The following is an 18,708-nucleotide window of genomic DNA, read 5'->3' on the forward strand; positions in this document are numbered from 1 at the left end:
CACCTCCAACCTAAACATCTCCTGGCACAACTTGAGACTGTGTCCTCTTGTTCTGCTGCTGGGTGCCTGGCAGAAGAGACCAACCCCCACCTGGCTACAACCTCCCTTCAGGGAGTTGCAGAGAGCAAGAAGGTCTCCCCTGAGCCTCCCCTTCTGCAGGCTAAGCAACCCCAGCTCCCTCAGCCTCTCCTCACAGGGCTGTGCTCCAGACCCCTCCCCAGCCTCCTTGCCCTTCTCTGGACACCTTCAAGTCTCTCAATGTCCTTCTTGAGCTGAGGAGCCCAGAACTGGATACAGGACTCAAGGTGTGGCCTAAGCAGTGCTGAGCACAGGGCACAAGGACTTCCCTGCTCCTGCTGGCCACACTGTTTCTGATGCAGGCACATTAAACCTGCTAGCAGAGCTCAACAGCACACATTGACCTGCCTGCTCAACTTCCAGCCATCTGTCTCAGTACACAGCCTGATGCCTGTGATGCTTTTCCTGAATAAAGGCTAAATGAGCTAAAAATCCCCACCTGCACTAGGCAAGAATGGATTTACACTTGGAGTTTTGCCTCTCTGGGAAGTGCTTTAGCTGCCAAGTTGTATGGCACTATGAGGGAGGCAGGGACTACTCCAGCTGGATCTATTCCACCTATTCATTCATTCCAGGAATGAAAAACTTCATTCCTCAGACTGTGTGTGGAAGAAAAGAGAAATCCCTTCTCTAACCTGGTAATTAATCTGCTCTCTGGGCAACTGGGCCAGCTGGGCTCCAGTCCTTGCTTCAGTGGGTATGGAATGATTGCTAAAGAATGTAATAGGGAAGACAAAGGAGGTGGAAGGTGCAATCCCTGGGCTCCATGAGCAGTTAACAGAGGGAGAGAGTCTCCTCTGCATCACTCCTGGAGAAGCAGCTCTCTTCCCAGCTACAGGCTGCAGTGTTTGTGGTCAATCCCTGGGCTCCATGAGCAGTTAACAGAGGGAGAGAGTCTCCTCTGCATCACTCCTGGAGAAGCAGCTCTCTTCCCAGCTACAGGCTGCAGTGTTTGTGGTCTATCCCTGGGCTCCATGAGCAGTTAACAGAGGGAGAGAGTCCCCTCTGCATCACTCCTGGAGAAGCAGCTCTCTTCCCAGCTACAGGCTGCAGTGTTTGTGGTCAGTCCCTGGGCTCCATGAGCAGTTAACAGAGGGAGAGAGTGTCCTCTGCATCACTCCTGGAGAAGCAGCTCTCTTCCCAGCTACAGGCTGCAGTGTTTGTGGTCAATCCCTGGGCTCCATGAGCAGTTAACAGAGGGAGAGAGTCCCCTCTGCATCACTCCTGGAGAAGCAGCTCTGTTCCCAGCTACAGGCTGCAGTGTTTGTGGTCAATCCCTGGGCTCCACATGCAGTTAACAGAGGGAGAGAGTCTCCTCTGCATCACTCCTGGAGAAGCAGCTCTGTTCCCAGCTACAGGCTGCAGTGTTTGTGGTCAATCCCTGGGCTCCACATGCAGTTAACAGAGGGAGAGAGTCTCCTCTGCATCACTCCTGGAGAAGCAGCTCTCTTCCCAGCTACAGGCTGCAGTGTTTTGGTCAATCCCTGGGCTCCACATGCAGTTAACAGAGGGAGAGAGTCTCCTCTGCATCACTCCTGGAGAAGCAGCTCTGTTCCCAGCTACAGGCTGCAGTGTTTGTGGTCAATCCCTGGGCTCCACATGCAGTTAACAGAGGGAGAGAGTCTCCTCTGCATCACTCCTGGAGAAGCAGCTCTCTTCCCAGCTACAGGCTGCAGTGTTTTGGTCAATCCCTGGGCTCCACATGCAGTTAACAGAGGGAGAGAGTCTCCTCTGCATCACTCCTGGAGAAGCAGCACTCTTCCCAGCTACAGGCTGCAGTGTTTGTGGTCAATCCCTGGGCTCCACATGCACTTAACAGAGGGAGAGAGTCCCCTCTGCATCACTCCTGGAGAAGCAGCTCTCTTCCCAGCTACAGGCTGCAGTGTTTGTGGTCTATCCCTGGGCTCCATGAGCAGTTAACAGAGGGAGAGAGTCTCCTCTGCATCACTCCTGGAGAAGCAGCTCTCTTCCCAGCTACAGGCTGCAGTGTTTGTGGTCAATCCCTGGGCTCCATGAGCAGTTAACAGAGGGAGAGAGTCCCCTCTGCATCAACCCTGGAGAAGCAGCTCTCTTCCCAGCTACAGGCTGCAGTGTTTGTGGTCTATCCCTGGGCTCCATGAGCAGTTAACAGAGGGAGAGAGTCTCCTCTGCATCACTCCTGGAGAAGCAGCTCTCTTCCCAGCTACAGGCTGCAGTGTTTGTGGTCAATCCCTGGGCTCCATGAGCAGTTAACAGAGGGAGAGAGTCCCCTCTGCATCAACCCTGGAGAAGCAGCTCTCTTCCCAGCTACAGGCTGCAGTGTTTGTGGTCAATCCCTGGGCTCCACATGCAGTTAACAGAGGGAGAGAGTCTCCTCTGCATCACTCCTGGAGAAGCAGCTCTCTTCCCAGCTACAGGCTGCAGTGTTTGTGGTCAATCCCTGGGCTCCATGAGCAGTTAACAGAGGGAGAGAGTCTCCTCTGCATCACTCCTGGAGAAGCAGCTCTCTTCCCAGCTACAGGCTGCAGTGTTTGTGGTCAATCCCTGGGCTCCATGAGCAGTTAACAGAGGGAGAGAGTCCCCTCTGCATCAACCCTGGAGAAGCAGCTCTCTTCCCAGCTACAGGCTGCAGTGTTTGTGGTCAATCCCTGGGCTCCACATGCAGTTAACAGAGGGAGAGAGTCCCCTCTGCATCACTCCTGGAGAAGCAGCTCTCTTCCCAGCTGCAGGCTGCAGTGTTTGTGGTCAATCCCTGGGCTCCATGAGCAGTTAACAGAGGGAGAGAGTCTCCTCTGCATCACTCCTGGAGAAGCAGCTCTCTTCCCAGCTACAGGCTGCAGTGTTTGTGGTCAATCCCTGGGCTCCATGAGCAGTTAACAGAGGGAGAGAGTCCCCTCTGCATCAACCCTGGAGAAGCAGCTCTCTTCCCAGCTACAGGCTGCCGTGTTTGTGGTGCTGTGGTAGAGAGCTGTGCAGCCCAGGCTGGCTGGCTAGCTACTGCTGAGCAAAAGGCTTCACATCCCTTCTGCTTAGGAAGGAATTGAACTGATTTTGCCAAGTAGCACTGATGTCTCCTCCTGAGCAGGTGATTGGCCACAGGGGAGAAATCTATCCTAATATACCCTTGTACAGAGGAGAAAAATAGCAGTGCTGGGTAGGTTAAATTCATGAACAGATACATGTTCTAATTGTCAAGAGAACATCCTCACCATCAGCCAAGACACTGCTTGAAGCCTTGGAGGGTGATTGGAGAGAAAGGGCTCTCCTTCAACAAGACAAAAGGGCATTTCCCAGCACATTTAGTAGTAACTGACAGACATTCAAGGGGCTTGTTGTGAAGAGAGATACACTTTGGAATTCCTAAGACAGATGGAGAGGATACTTGCCTGTGAAATATGGCTGGTGGATGCCAGTGCACAAAGCCAATGGCTTTACCCTGATGCAAGATTACACAGCAGCTGGGGATTTCTTCAGAGAATTAAAGAATCAGTAAGGTTGGGAAAGACCTCAGAGATCATCAGGTCCAACCTACTACCTATTACCTAACACCTCCTGACAACTAAACCAGGGCTTCAAGTGCCACATCCAAGGCTTTTTTGAACACCTCCAGGGATGGGGACTCCACCACCTCCCTGGGCAGCACATTCCAATGGCCAATTCCTCTTTCTGGGAGGAACTTTCTCCTCACCTCCAAACTAAACCTCCCCTGGCACAGCTTGAGACTGTGTCCTCTTGTTCTGCTGCTGGGTGCCTGGGAGAAGAGATCAACCCCCTCCTGGCTACAATCTCCTTTCAGGGAGTTGGAGAGAGCAAGAAGGTCTCCCCAGAGAGAGCCCCAGTTCTGGGCTCCTCAGTTGAAGAAGGACATTGAGAGACTTGAAGGTGTCCAGAGAAGGGCAACAAAGTTGGTGAGGGGTCTGGAGCACAGCCCTGTGAGGAGAGGCTGAGGGAGCTGGGGTTGCTTAGCCTGCAGAAGAGGAGACTCAGGGGTGACCTTACTGCTTTCTACAACTCCCTGAAGGGAGGTTGTGGACAGGCAGAGGTTGTTCTCTTCTCCCAGGCACCCAGTACCAGAACAAGAGGACACAGTCTCAGGCTGCACCAGAGGAGGTCTAGGCTGGAGGTGAGGAGAAAGTTCTTCCCAGAGAGAGTTGTTAGCCATTGGAATGTGCTGCCCAGGGAGGTGGTGGAGTCCCCATCCCTGGAGATGCTCAGGAGGAGACTTGATAGGGTGCTTGGTTGCATAGTTTAGTTGATCAGGTGGTGTTGGATGATAGGTTGGATGTGATGATCTTGAAGGTCTCTTCCAACCTGGTCTATTCTATTCTATTCTATTCTATTCTATTCTATTCTATTCTATTCTATTCTATTCTATTCTATCCTATCTTATCCTATCCTATCCTATCTTATCCTATCCTATTCTATTCTATTCTATTCTATCCTATCCTATCCTATTCTATCCTATCCTATCCTATCTTATCCTATCCTATCCTATCCTATCTTATTCTATTCTATTCTATTCTATTCTATTCTATTCTATTCTATTCTATTCTATTCTATCCTATCCTATCCTATCTTATCCTATCCTATCCTATCCTATCCTATCCTATCCTATTCTATCCTATCCTATCCTATCCTATCCTATCCTATTCTATTCTATTCTATTCTATTCTATTCTATCCTATCTTATCCTATCCTATTCTATTCTATCTTATTCTATCTTATTCTGTCTTATTCTATCCTATCCTATCCTATCCTATCCTATCCTATCCTATCCTATCCTATCCTATCCTATCCTATTCTATTCTATTCTATTCTATTCTATTCTATTCTATTCTGCCAAGCAATTGTACAGAGCTCTGCTTCCTGCCTTGCCCCTGGCCAGCCCCTGGCTGCCTTACCCATCCAGGATTCCAGAGGAGTCATTCAGCTGGGCTGCATGGTCCTCAGCCTGCAGGACCTTTTCTGGCAGCATCCTGTCACGGATTTCTTGCGTCAAGTCATCTATTTTATCCTTCAGCTGATCAGACATGGGCTGGATCTTATCTGCAACACCTTCCACGTACTGAAAAGGACAACAGAAAGGTCTTTCAGCTTTCAAGGACATTAAATTGTCACAACTAAGCAATGGCAGAGGATTCAGGGCCCTTTGAGTGTCTCCAATGTATTTTTGCTTGTTAAAGTATCTTGGAGAGAGATTTTGACAAGGGCTGGGGGTGACAGGATGAGGGACAATGGCTTTGAGCTGGGAGAGGGGAGATTGAGGCTGGAGATGAGGAAGAAATTCTTGGCAGCGAGGATGCTGAGACACTGGAACAGGTTGCTCAGGAAGGCTGGGCACCTTCCCCAGAGGTGTTAAAGGCCAGGTTGGGCCTTGAGCAACCTGGGCTGGTGGGAGGTGTCCTTGCCCATGGTAGAAAGGTTGGAACCTGATGATTTTTAAGGTTCCTTCTAACCCAAACCACTCTGTGATTCAATAATTCTACAGTTTTAGCAAGGACTATACTTTCTGAAGAGCCACCATTCCTGTTCCAACAACCCATTGCCATTTGTTTCTTTTCCAGTTTTCCCCTTCATTGAAACTATTTTCAAGGTAAGATGAAAATATTTCCAGAACCAATAATATCCTGGAGCTCTGGGTCCAGTGCTGGAGCCTCTGTGCCAGGAAGGATCTGGAGGGGCTGGAAAGTGTCCAGAGCAGGGCCAGGAGGAGGAGGAGCAGAGGGCTGGAGCTGCTCTGCTGTGAGGACAGACTGAGGGAGTTGGGGTTGTGCAGGCTGGAGAGGAGAAGGCTCCCAGGAGACCTCATTGTGGCCTTGCAGGATCTGCAGGGGGCTCCAAGAAAGCTGGGGAGGGACTTCTGAGGGTGTCAGGGAGGGATAGGACTGGGGGGGATGGAACAAAACTAGAAATGGGGAGATTGAGACTGGCTGTGAGGAAGAAGTTGTTGCCCAGGAGGGTGGTGAGAGCCTGGCACAGGTTGCCCAGGGAGGTGGTGGCAGCCTCCTGCCTGGAGGTGTTTGCAGCCAGGCTGGAGGTGGCTGTGAGCAACCTGCTGTAGTGTGAGGTGTCCCTGCCCATGGCAGGGGGTTGGAGCTGGCTGATTCTTGAGGTCCCTTCTAGCCCTGACAGTTCTCTGATAAACCACTCACCTCTAGAGCCAGGCTGATTTCATTTGCAAGTCTGTTGGCTTCATTAAGGACATCATTCCCTTCCTGCAGGGTCTTTTCAACATCTTGTCTGCCATCTTCTACAGCTTGCTTCTTTTTCTGTGGGTTGTGTGCACACAAAGCAAAACAGGAGGTGTTAGCCAGAAGGAGGATGCCAGAGTGAAAGCCAGCAGCCCCAGTACAAGGCTGCACTTTGCTACCATGCCACAAAGCCTCTCCTGGACTGCTCTGAGCTTTCAGAGCAAGGGACCACGATAAAGCACACACAATGTAAGGTAAGAGAAGCAGTAATTGGACACTGGAATGTGCTGCCCAGCAGCAGAACAAGAGGACACAGTCTCAAGCTGTGCCAGGGGAGGTTTAGGCTGGAGGTGAGGAGAAAGTTCTTCCCAGCAAGAGAGATTGGCCACTGGGATGTGCTGCCCAGGGAGGTGGTGGAGTCTCCATCCCTGGAGGTGTTCAAGAAAGGCTCTGATGTGGCACTTGGAGCCATGGTTTAGTTGTCAGGAGGTGTTAGGTATTAGGTACTAGGTTGGACTTGATGATCCCTGAGGTCTTTTCCAACCTAGTTGATTCTGTGATTCTTTATCTTTTCTTTGTCCTCCTGTGCCCAGCTTTGCATCTACAACAGAGGGACTGAGCAGTTGTCACGGTTTGACATGGGTGCCCTTAAGAAAACCATGAAATGACAGACCTCCAGGAGGTTCAGAGTGTCCAGGGGTGGGCAGGAAATGGTAATGTTCTGTTATTCCATCCCCACAATGCCTGCATCCCCAGAAAACTGCCTGCAGAGTCAGTTCTTCCCCTTTTCTCCCTCCTGTCTGCTCTCTGCCAGGAGGCTTTATCTGGTAGCATAGGGGAGTTTCTCAGGCCTGTTTGTGGCCTTCAGAGGCCAGGTTAATTTGTCCTGTGCAATTTTTGGCCTCTTTAGGCCTAATGGAAGGGAGGCAATGGGAGAGGAGAACAGGAGCACTGGGGCTTTGGGATAAGTCTGGCTGGGGAAAGGCTTTTTGGGATTGGCAGCTGCCTGAACATGAGCCAGCAGTGTGCCCAGGGGGCCAAGAAGGCCAAGGGCATCCTGGCCTGCATCAGGAAGAGTGTGGCCAGCAGGAGCAGGGAAGTCCTTGTGCCCTGTGCTCAGCACTGCTTAGGCCACACCTTGAGTCCTGTGTCCAGTTCTGGGCTCCTCAGCTCAAGAAGGACATTGAGAGACTTGAAGGTGTCCAGAGAAGGGCAAGGAGGCTGGGGAGGGGTCTGGAGCACAGCCCTGTGAGGAGAGGCTGAGGGAGCTGGGGTTGCTTAGCCTGCAGAAGAGGAGGCTCAGGGGAGACCTTCTTGCTCTCTACAACTCCCTGAAGGGAGGCTGTAGCCAGGTGGGGTTTGGTCTCTTCTCTCAAGCAACCAGCACCAGAACAAGAGGACACAGTCTCCAGCTGTGCCAGGGGAGGTTTAGGCTGAAGGTGAGGAGAAAGTTCTTCCCAGAGAGAGTTGTTAGCCATTGGAATGTGCTGCCCAGGGAGGTGGTGGAGTCCCCATCCCTGGAGGTGTTCAAGAGGGGATTGGATGTGGCACTTGGTGCCATGGTTTAGTGATGAGGTCTGTGGTGACAGCTTGGACTGGATGATCTCTGAGGTCTCTTCCAACCTTGGGGATTCTGTGAGTCTGTGGTTTTCAGGCACCCTCCATTCATCTGGGATATGCATTAGGTCTCAGGGATTCATGTATTCTGCACTCTTCTGTGTATTTTTGAATACATTTCTGTATTTCTCTCCAATTCAACAAGAGCCTTTGATTCTACTCTTTTCTGGGGGTTTAAAATGACACCTGTCTCCTCTTTAAACAAAGACATCAGTACTACTGCACAGTGATCAGAAAGGAGCTGGAAACCCTAATCAGCACCCAGATGTGCCAGTCTCTCATTGTGAAGATCATCTTCTCTGCCTATTGAGGCAAAATGTACCCAAATATTCTGCCACCTTACAATTGTTTTGTGCTCTGCAAAGCTCAGCAGGGTCCCACCAGCCAGTCCAGAAGCTGATCTGCCCAAAACAGCACTGCTGGCACCCTTGGGCAGGGGCACAGGCAGCCTGCTGTGTTCAGCCCCACAGGAGATCAAACCCATCTGCAGCCACCCCCCACCAGCAGCACGCAGGAGAGCAGGGAGTGAACCTCCAGCAAGGAGCACTCCTGGCAGAGGATTACTGTGACAAAGCCCTGGCCCTGCAGGAGATGCTCATCTTAGAATCACCTGCCTGTTTACAGCCACTGGTGTTTCACTGACTGCTGAATGCAAAACTAAAAGCTTCATGGATGGACTTCTGACTAAGGAACTGGCAAGCTCCTGTGCAAGATCCATGGAGTATCCCAGGGGTGTTTGTCAGGAGACCATTCTAGGAGTAAGTGCTATGAACTACCTGAAGGGAGGTTGTAGCCAGGTGGGGGTTGGGCTCTTCTCCCAGGCAGCCAGCAGCAGAACAAGAGGACACAGTCTCAAGCTGTGCCAGGGGAGGTTTAGGCTGGAGGTGAGGAGAAAGTTCTTCCCAGAGAGAGTTGTTAGCCATTGGAATGTGCTGCCCAGGGAGGTGGTGGAGTCCCCATCCCTGGAGGTGTTTAAGAGGAGACTGGCTGAGGCCCTTGGTGCCATGGTTTAGTTGATCAGATGGTGCTGGGTGATAGGTTGGACTTGATGATCTCTGAGGTCTTCTCCAACCTGGTTAATTCTATTCTACTTCTAGTCTAGTCTATTCTAGTCTGGTCTAGTCTAGTCTAGTCCATTGCATTGCATTGCATTGCATTGCATTGCATTCCATTCCATTCCATTCCATTCCATTCCAGTCTAGTCTATTCCATTCTATTCTATTCTATTCTATTCTAGTCTAGTCTAGTCCATTGCATTGCATTGCATTGCATTCCATTCTATTCTAGTCTATTCCATTCCATTCCATTCTAGTCTAGTCTAGCCCATTGCATTGCATTGCATTGCATTGCATTGCATTCCATTCCATTCCATTCCATTCCATTCTATTCTAGTCTATTCCATTCCATTCCATTCTAGTCTAGTCTAGACCATTGCATTGCATTGCATTGCATTGCATTGCATTGCATTGCATTCCATTCCATTCCATTCCATTCCATTCTAGTCTATTCCATTCTATTCTATTCTATTCTACTCTACTCTATTCTACTCTATTCTATTCTGCTCTATTCTATTCTATTCTGTTCTGTTCTGTTCTATCATGGCACTGTAAGTAAGTGCTGTGATGGCTTCTTGGTCAAAACACAGCCACAATAAACTCCTCATAAGAGCCAGGCAGGCAGGGCTGATGGGAAGGATGCCTTCAGGCACCATGGTACTGTGATGCAGAGAATATTCTCCAAGTGAGATTACCAGAGAGTTTCTCCAGCCTCTGGGAAGCAAATGCACAGAGCAGAGACCACCTGACTCCTCTACACCATTCAATTCCCTTCATTCAATCAAGCCCACAACTCTCTGCTGAGTTCTGAGGGCTCCCAACTCCAACCTCATCACTGTACAGGAGGCGAAAGCGCAGCGAGAGGCAGAGCTGAGACATTTATCTTCATTAGGTTGACTCTGCCCTTTCTGGCTTGGTTAAATGCTTGCTAATGTACAGTATAATATGCTCTTTAAGTCTCTGCCCTTCAAATTAAATCACAAGTGGACCCCTCTGCTATGAGGGAGATCACTTCCAGCAGCTGCTAACTACAGAGGACAGAGTTTGATTTATTGCTCTGGAATATTCAGAGAGCCCCCTGCAGGCTTCTTCCCAGGGGTTGGAGGAGGAGATGGAAGTCTGAGTTTTCTAGGAGCAAATATGTGACAGCAAATATTTGAACTGAACTCCTCTTTAAGTCTTGAGCACAGCATTTGAATTTTACATGACTGCTTATACTGGGATGAGGTTAATTTCTCCCAGACTCCAAAGCAGCACTGTCCAAAGCTCAGTGTCTAAAAGCAGGCGAGAGCATTTGGATGAAGTGGTGGAGTCATTCTGCTTCTGACAAGCAAGGCATTTCCTCCTTCTGAGGGACACCCTTCCTTTCAATTACATGTTGTAGGTTAAGGGAAATTAAGAGTTAATTGGTGCATCCATGAAGAAAATTCCTCCAGAGGCTAGCGAGTCCTGGGGGGGAGAGACAGCTTGTCCCAGGGTATTGTCCTCAGGCTGCACAGATGGGCAGAGTCCAAGGGCAGGAGATTGAACACATTTAAGTGCCAGGTTCTACACTTTGGCCACAGCAACCCCAGGCAGTGCTACAGGCTGGGGTCAGAGGGGCTGAGAGCAGCCAGGCAGAGAGGGACCTGGGGGTGCTGGTTGACAGTAGCTGAATATGAGCCAGCAGTGTTCCCAGGGGGCCAAGAAGGCCAAGGGCATCCTGGCCTGCATCAGGAAGAGTGTGGCCAGGAGGAGCAGGGAAGTCCTTATGCCCTGTGTTCAGCACTGCTGAGGCCACACCTGGAGTCCTGTGACCAGTTCTGGGCTCCTCAGGTTAGGAAAGATGCTGAGTTGCTGGAAGGTGTCCAGAGAAGGGCAAGGAGGCTGGGGAGGGGTCTGGAGCACAGCCCTGGGAGGAGAGGCTGAGGGAGCTGGGGTTGCTTAGCCTGCAGAAGAGGCTCAGGGGAGACCTTGCTGTCTACAACTTCCTGAAGGGGAGGTTGTAGCCAGGTGGGGGTTGGTCTCTTCTCCCAGGCACCCAGCAGCAGAACAAGAGGACACAGTCTCAGGCTGCACCAGGGGAGGTTTAGGCTGGATGTTAGGAAGAAGTTCTTCCCAGCAAGAGAGATTGGCCCTTGGGATGTGCTGCCCAGGGAGGTGGTGGAGTCACCATCCGTGGACGTGTTTAGGAAGAGCCTGGATGAGGCCTTTGGGTGCCATGGATTAGTTGATCAGATGGTGCTGGGTGAGAGGTTGGACTTGATGATCTCTGAGGTCTTTTCCAACCTGGTTGATTCTATGATTCTGTGAATCTAAGATGTGTGAAGAAATGTTAAAGGCAGAGCCTATGTCACCACACCAGGGACACAGCCTCTCAGCACTCACCTCTACCAGGGTCATGTTCCTTTGGTTGGTGGCAGACAGCCGCTCAGCTTTCCTGATTTTGCTGCTGGCCTCTCTCAGCAGCTGCCGAGCATCATCAACCTTGCTGTGGTAGTTGGCCAGCTTGTCCCTCACCTCCTTTTTGAGATCTTCATTTTTCCCACTGGGCTCACCAAATAATCTCTTCACCTTGGTCAAAAGATCTTCTGCGTTCCTGCAAGACATCACCACCCGTGAAGGCACTGAGCTCATGTTCCCTGCACCCAACTGGCCACAACAGCCCCAGGCAGTGCTGCAGGCTGGGGGCAGAGTGGCTGAAGAGCAGAAAGGGATGTGGGGGTAGTGGTTGACAGCAGCTGAACAGGAGACTGCATTGTGCCCAGGTGGACAAGATGCTCAGTGGCATCCTGGCCTGCATCAGGAAGAGTGTGGCCAGCAGGAGCAGGGAAGTCCTTGTGCCCTGTGCTCAGCACTGCTGAGGCCACACCTTGAGTCCTGTGTCCAGTTCTGGGCTCCTCAGCTCAAGAAGGACATTGAGAGACTTGAAGGTGTCCAGAGAAGGGCAAGGAGGCTGGGGAGGGGTCTGGAGCACAGCCCTGTGAGGAGAGGCTGAGGGAGCTGGGGTTGCTTAGCCTGCAGAAGAGGAGGCTCAGGGGAGACCTTCTTGCTCTCTGCAACTCCCTGAAGGGAGCTTGTAGCCAGGTGGGGGTTGGTCTCTTCTCCCAGGCACCCAGCAGCAGAACAAGAGGACACAATCTCAAGCTGTGCCAGGGGAAGTTTAGGCTGAAGGTTAGGAAGAAATTCTTCCCAGAAAAAGAGTTGGCCATTGGAATGTGCTGCCCAGGGAGGTGGTGGAGTCCCCACCACTGGAGGTGTTTAAAAAGAGCCTGGGTGAGGCCCTTGGTGCCATGGTTTAGTTGATCAGATGGTGTTGGGTGATAGGTTGGACTTGATGATCTCAAAGGTCTTTTCCAACCTGGTTAATTCTATTCTATTCTATTCTATTCTATTCTATTCTATTCTATTCTATTCTATTCTATTCTAACAAAGAATGCAGCCAAGATCAGCACAGCTGGGAAAAGAGACAGAATAGTTTATACAACTACTCTACAACCCCACTAGCAAACCAATCAGTTCTATAGACATTATCATTATTTTTCTTTTATATCCAATGGTCATTTATTTTACTTACAGTCTCTGCAGTCAGGGACTAGGCTAATGTTCCACCTTAAACTCTAAACCCTTTCTTAAAGAGGTCTTTAAATGTCATTAAGGTCCTATTTAGAATCATAGACTCATAGATTGTCAGGGCTGGAAGGGACCTCAAGGAGCAGCCAGTCCCAACCCCCTGCCATGGGCAGGGACACCTCACACTGCAGCAGGTTGCTCACAGCCACCTCCAGCCTGGCTGCAAACACCTCCAGGCAGGAGGCTGCCACCACCTCCCTGGGCAGCCTGTGCCAGGCTCTCGCCACCCTCATGGGGAACAACTTCTTCCTCACAGCCAATCTCAATCTCCCCATTTCTAGTTCTGCTCCATCCCCCCCAGTCCTATCCCTCCCTGACACCCTCAGAAGTCCCTCCCCAGCTTTCTTGGAGCCCCCTGCAGATCCTGCAAGGCCACAATGAGGTCTCCTGGGAGCCTTCTCCTCTCCAGCCTGCACAACCCCAACTCCCTCAGTCTGTGCTCACAGCAGAGCAGCTCCAGCCCTCTGCTCCTCCTCATGGCCCTGCTCTGGACACCTTCCACACATGGGAGCCTCCATACACCTGAGCATATCCCCTGCCTCTCTGGCCAACACAGAGGCCCTTTGTCACTGTTGTCTCCAGGCCTGCCTGTGGCTGTAGCACAAAGAACTTTGTAGAGGCAACAGCCTAGAAAACACTGAAATATTTTCCACTGAGACTGTTTTGGCTCTTTTTTGTCTGTCTTTTTTTTGGGAGCTGCCATTCTTGAGATCTGCCCTAATGAGTTCTCTTTTCCTGAAGCATTTCACTTGGTCAGAATGGTTTTCTTCATTCACATGAAGGTGAACACAAGACACAAAGTGCTTTCCTACCTGGAAGTAAGGTGATTTCCTACCTTGAGGATGAGGGGCAGTGGCTTTAAGGTGGAAGTGGGGAGAATTAGACTGAAGATTAGGAAGAGATTCTTGGCAGGGAGGGTGGTGAGACAGTGGCACAGGTTGCCCAGGGAGCCTGTGGATGTCCCCTCCCTGGAGGTGTTCAAGGGCAGGTTGGATGAGGCTGTGAGCAACCTTCCTGGTGGGAGGTGTCCCTGCCCATGGTAGGGGGATTGGAACTGGATGATGTTTAAGATCCCTTCTAACCCAAACCATTCTATGACTCTATGAAGTTGTGCCTGCCTTCAAGCTGCCTTGGAGCAGACAAACTGCTTTGGACAGTCAAGAACCATAAATTCTTTCCTGTGAAATAAACAACCTCCAGCATCCTTGGATTAATGACTTCCAGCAGGCAAATAATTTTGCTGATCTAAAAGAACTTCTGGGATATTCTTAATGGACTTTGGCTTCAGAGAAACAGAAAGTTCCCAAGGGCCTGCTTTGGGAGGGGGATGCAGCATTTCTCCATCCCAGGATGTTAGGGGTTGGAAGGGACCTCCAGAGATCTTTGAATCCAACCCCCCTGCCAGACCAGGATCATAGAATCTAGTGCAGGTCACACAGGAATGCATCCAGATGGGTCATTTGTGATGTTGATCACAGAATCAACCAGGTGGGAAAAGATCTCAGGGATCATCAAGTCCAACCTGTTACCTAACACCTCCTGACAACTAAACCATGGCTCCAAGTGCCACAGCCAAGCCTTTCTTGAACACCTTCAGGGATGGGGACTCCATCACCTCCCTGGGCAGCACATTCCAATGGCTAACAACTCTCTCTGGCAAGAACTTTCTCCTCACCACCAGCCTAAACTTCTCCTGGCACAGCTTGAGACTGTGTCCTCTTGTTCTGCTGCTGGCTGCCTGGGAGAAGAGACCAACCCCCACCTGGCTACAACCTCCCTTCAGGGAGCTGAGGTGGAACCTCCTGTGCTGTAGTTTCTATCCATTGCTGCCTGTCCTATCACAGGGTGCAACTGAGCACAGCCAGTCCCCTTCCTCTTGACACCCAGAGACATCAGAGAGCTGCTGCATCCAGTTTTAGAGGACTGGAACCTTTATGCCCTGGCACCTGTGTGCCTGATACTAGGCTGTTGAGTCAGTTCCATGCAGTCCAACACCACTGCATCTATGCAAGGATATAACAAGGTGTGTGTGTGGGGGAAGATGAAAAAAACAAGAGAGGTGCTTCCAAAGGGATGATTTAGAGATAAAGCAAAATCCCAAGTCACCAGGAATCTGTAGGATAAGTAACACCTACAGAAGGAGTCTGTTGTGCTTCTACCTACAACAGAGGATTTTTTTTTCCCCCAACAGATGAATTTTTTTCTGTCTGGACTGCAGCAAGGCCTTTGCCACCATCCCCCACAGCAAGCTCCTGGCCAAGCTGTCAGCCCCTGGCTTGGGCAGCAGCTCTCTGAGCTGGGTTAGGAACTGGCTGGAGGCTGAGCCCAGAGAGTGGTGGTGAATGGTGCCACAGCCAGCTGGCAGCCAGGCACCAGTGCTGTGCCCCAGGGAGCAGTGCTGGGCCCCAGCCTGTTCAATATCTTCATTGATGATCTGGATGAGGGGGTTGAGTCCATCAGCAGTAAATGTGCAGATGACAGCAAGCTGGGGGCAGGAGTTGATCTGTTAGAGGGTAGGAGAGCTCTGCAGAGGGACCTTGCCAGGCTGGGCAGATGGGCAGAGGCCAAGGGCAGGAGATTGAACACAGCCAAGTGCCAGGGGCTGCACATTGGCCACAACAACCCCAGGCAGAGCTACAGGCTGGGGGCAGAGTGGCTGAGAGCAGCCAGGCAGAGAGGGACCTGGGGGTGCTGATTGACAGCTGCGTAAACATGAGCCAGCAGTGTGCCCAGGGGGCCAAGAAGGCCAAGGGCATCCTGGCCTGCATCAGGAAGAGTGTGGCCAGCAGGAGCAGGGAAGTCCTTGTGCCCTGTGCTCAGCACTGCTTAGGCCACACCTTGAGTCCTGTGTCCAGTTCTGAGCTCCTCAGTTTCGGAAGGACATTGAGAGACTTGAAGGTGTCCAGAGAAGGGCAAGGAGGCTGGGGAGGGGTCTGGAGCACAGCCCTGGGAGGAGAGGCTGAGGGAGCTGGGGTTGCTTAGCCTGCAGAAGAGGAAGCTCAGGGGAGACCTTCTTGCTCTCTCCAACTCCCTGAAGGGAGGTTGGAGCCAGGTGGGGGTTGGTCTCTTCTCCTAGGCAGCCAGCACCAGAACAAGAGGACACAGTCTCAAGCTGTGCCAAGGGAAGTTTAGGCTGGCGGTGAGGAGAAAGTTCTTCACAGAGAGAGTTGGAATGTGCTGCCCAGGGAGGTGGTGGAGTCCCCATCCCTGGAGGTGTTCAAGAGGGGATTGGATGTGGCACTTGGTGCCATGGTTTAGTCATGAGGTCTGTGGTGACAGCTTGGACTCGAGGATCTTTGAGGTCTCTTCCAGCCTTGGTGACACAGTGTGATACTGTGTGTGTGTGAAGAGAAGCTGTGCAGGGAACCAGAGCTGCATTTTCTGAGGCACACTGGAGCTTGGCCTGCCTAGAGTCAGGTCCAGCAGAAAGTGTCTGAAAATAAACACATAAATAAACAGGCACCAAAGGAAAAAAAAATATCTGAGAGGTGGAAAAGATGTTCTGCCACTGGGCATAATTTAGATGAAGGATCTGAGCTGCAGCCAAGGACAGCCAAGTTGTTACCTCAGCTTTGGGATGTTCTGAGATGGATTTGATTTATTTAGGGTTTGGGGTTTTGTTTTGTTCCCTTTGGTTCTGATGAAAAATAAAATTAATGCTCTGAATCTGCAACCTCTGAGCACAAAATATCTGATCAGCAATTAAATCCCATTGCTGACAGCACCACAGAAGAAGGATAGGGAGGAACAGGACATCCCCCAGAGCTCCTCCATTTTAACTTGTGTAAGCAGCTCCAGCCTTACCCTTCTGGCAAATGTTAACAGCCTTCTGCCTCTGCAGCACTGCAGGGCCAGGACATGACAGATCACAGAAAGGTAGGGCTTGGAAGGGAGCTCCAGGGATCACCCAGTGCCACCCAATCCATTCTGTGGTTCTGTGATCTGAGGGTCTCCATTGGCACAAGGTATCAAGAGCTCAGTTACAAATAGAATAGAACAGAACAGGATAGAATGGAATAGAATGGAATGGAATGGAATGGAATAGAATGGAATGGAATGGAATGGAATGGAATGGAATGGAATGGAATGGAATGCAATAGAATAGAATAGAATAGAATAGAATAGAATAGAATAGAATAGAATAGAATAGAATGGAATGGAATGGAATGGAATGCAATAGAATAGAATAGAATGGAATGGAATGGAATGGAATAGAATAGAATAGAATGGAATGGAATGGAATGGAATGGAATGGAATGGAATGGAATGGAATAGAATAGAATAGAATAGAATAGAATAGAATAGAATAGAATAGAATAGAATAGAATGGAATAGAATGGAATAGAATAGAATAGAATGGAATAGAATAAACCAGGTTGGAAGAGACCTTCAAGATCATCACATCCAACCTATCAACCAATCCAACACCACCTAATCAACTAACCCATGGCACCTAGCACCCTATCAAGTCTCCTCCTGAACACCTCCAGGGATGGCGACCCCACCACCTCCCCAGGCAGCACATTCCAATGTGCAATCACTCTCTCTGTATAGAACTTCTTCCTAACATCCAGCCTAAACCTCCCCTGGCACAGCCTGAGACTGTGTCCTCTTGTTCTGGTCTCTCATTGGATTCAGCAGTGGCCATTTGCTTTTCAGTCTCGAGCTGTGCCAGGGGAGGTTTAGTCTGGAGGTGAGGACAAAGTTCTTCCCAGCAAGAGAGATTGGCCACTGGAAAGTGCTGCCCTGGGAGCTGGTGGAGTCCCCATCACTGGAGGTGCTCAAGAAAGGCTTGGCTGTGGCACTTGGAGCCATGGTTTATTTGTCAGGAGCGGTTAGGTATGAGGTACTAGGTTGGACTTGATGATCTCTGAGGTCTTTTCCAACCTGCTTGAATCTGTGATTCTGTGAATTCCATACAGCCAAACCCTGCCCCCTTGTTCACCATAACTCTTTGTAAGAGTCATTGAAACCCCACAGTCTTGGGGTTGTTTGCTGCTTTGTGTTGTGGTGGCAAGAGACAGGCAGACATGATGTGGTTTTCTTTTAATGGACAGTGATGAAGTGAATATTGTTTGAGGTGTTAGGGAATAGGTTGAACTTGCTGATCCCTGAGGTCTTTTCCAACCTGGCTGATTCCATGATTCCGTGATTCAGTGTCAAAACCCAGGAGGCTTCCCTTCAAACACTGTGCAGCTGAGTCATGAAATTCACTCTCACGAGGCAACTGATGGCAGAAGTCCACAGGAGCTCAGCCCCAAAGCCATCAGAGGAATTGATGAAGGAACCAGGCACACAATAATAAAGCTACTGAGCACAGCAAAGAGAAGGAGAGAAGCCTGGCTCATAGCATCCCTTGGTAGAAAATGTGTAGGAATGGTGACCTGAAAAATGTGCTTCATAAGGATGAAAATCAGGGCAGTGGGAGACAGAAAGTGGAGGATTTTTCACATGCTCTTTTTAGAGGGAAATTATTGCCCCATGTGCCCTTTCAGTACACTGAGGCAACCTGATTACAGACTTGATTTGAAAAGTTGGAGGGAAAATAAATGAGGGCAAAAGCTGCAGCTGTGAGAGAATTCTGCCAGCTATGAAAGCAAGAAGCTTTGAGTTCATTTCTCTGCTCCACTGAGCTTTTGAGAACTCAATGAAAACACAGGAAAGGGAAGGAAAAAAACCCCACAGATTCCTGTCACTGCTCTGGGAGGAAATCCTCTATCTCACCAAAGACTAACCACACTGAACTGCTTCAGAGTCATCAGGAGACTTGCAGAGCTACTCAAGAGCAGCTATGTCCAAATGAGTCTGTGTCACAGACTCACAGGGGTGAATCCTAAACCCAGCACAGCCTGTAAGAACAGAGGTGAGCATAATGACCAGCAAGGCAAGAGAGGGGATTCTGCCCCTCCACTCTGTTCTGGTGAGACACTGCCTGAAGGACTGCTTCCATGTCTGGAGGCCTCAGCACAAGAAGGACCTGGACCTGTTGAAGAGGGTCCAGGTCATAAAGATGATGAGAAGGCTGAAGAACCTCCCCTACGGGGACAGGCTGATGGAATTGGGTTTGTTCACAGGCTCATGGAACTGGGTTTGTTCAGCCAAGAGAAGAGAAGGCTCCAGAGAGACCTTGGGGCAGCCTTCCAGTACCTGAAGGGGCTCCAGGAGAGCTGGGGAGG

General features: G+C 50.4%; 1 protein-coding gene across 1 annotated transcript in view; it reads right to left on the reverse strand.

The window, feature by feature from the left end:
- Positions 1–18,708, reverse strand: part of LAMA2 (laminin subunit alpha 2) — a 132,098-nt gene that overhangs the window by 78,065 nt on the left and 35,325 nt on the right. Inside the window, exons 10-12 of the mRNA XM_054173980.1 lie at positions 11,288–11,498; positions 6,210–6,326; positions 4,959–5,122 (exon numbers count right to left, since the gene is read on the reverse strand). Of these exons, the coding sequence (XP_054029955.1) occupies positions 4,959–5,122; positions 6,210–6,326; positions 11,288–11,498 (492 nt within the window). The remainder of the gene's footprint in view (positions 1–4,958; positions 5,123–6,209; positions 6,327–11,287; positions 11,499–18,708) is intronic.

The sequence above is a fragment of the Dryobates pubescens genome, chromosome 28 (assembly GCF_014839835.1).
Source record: "Dryobates pubescens isolate bDryPub1 chromosome 28, bDryPub1.pri, whole genome shotgun sequence".
NCBI lineage: Eukaryota > Metazoa > Chordata > Aves > Piciformes > Picidae > Dryobates > Dryobates pubescens.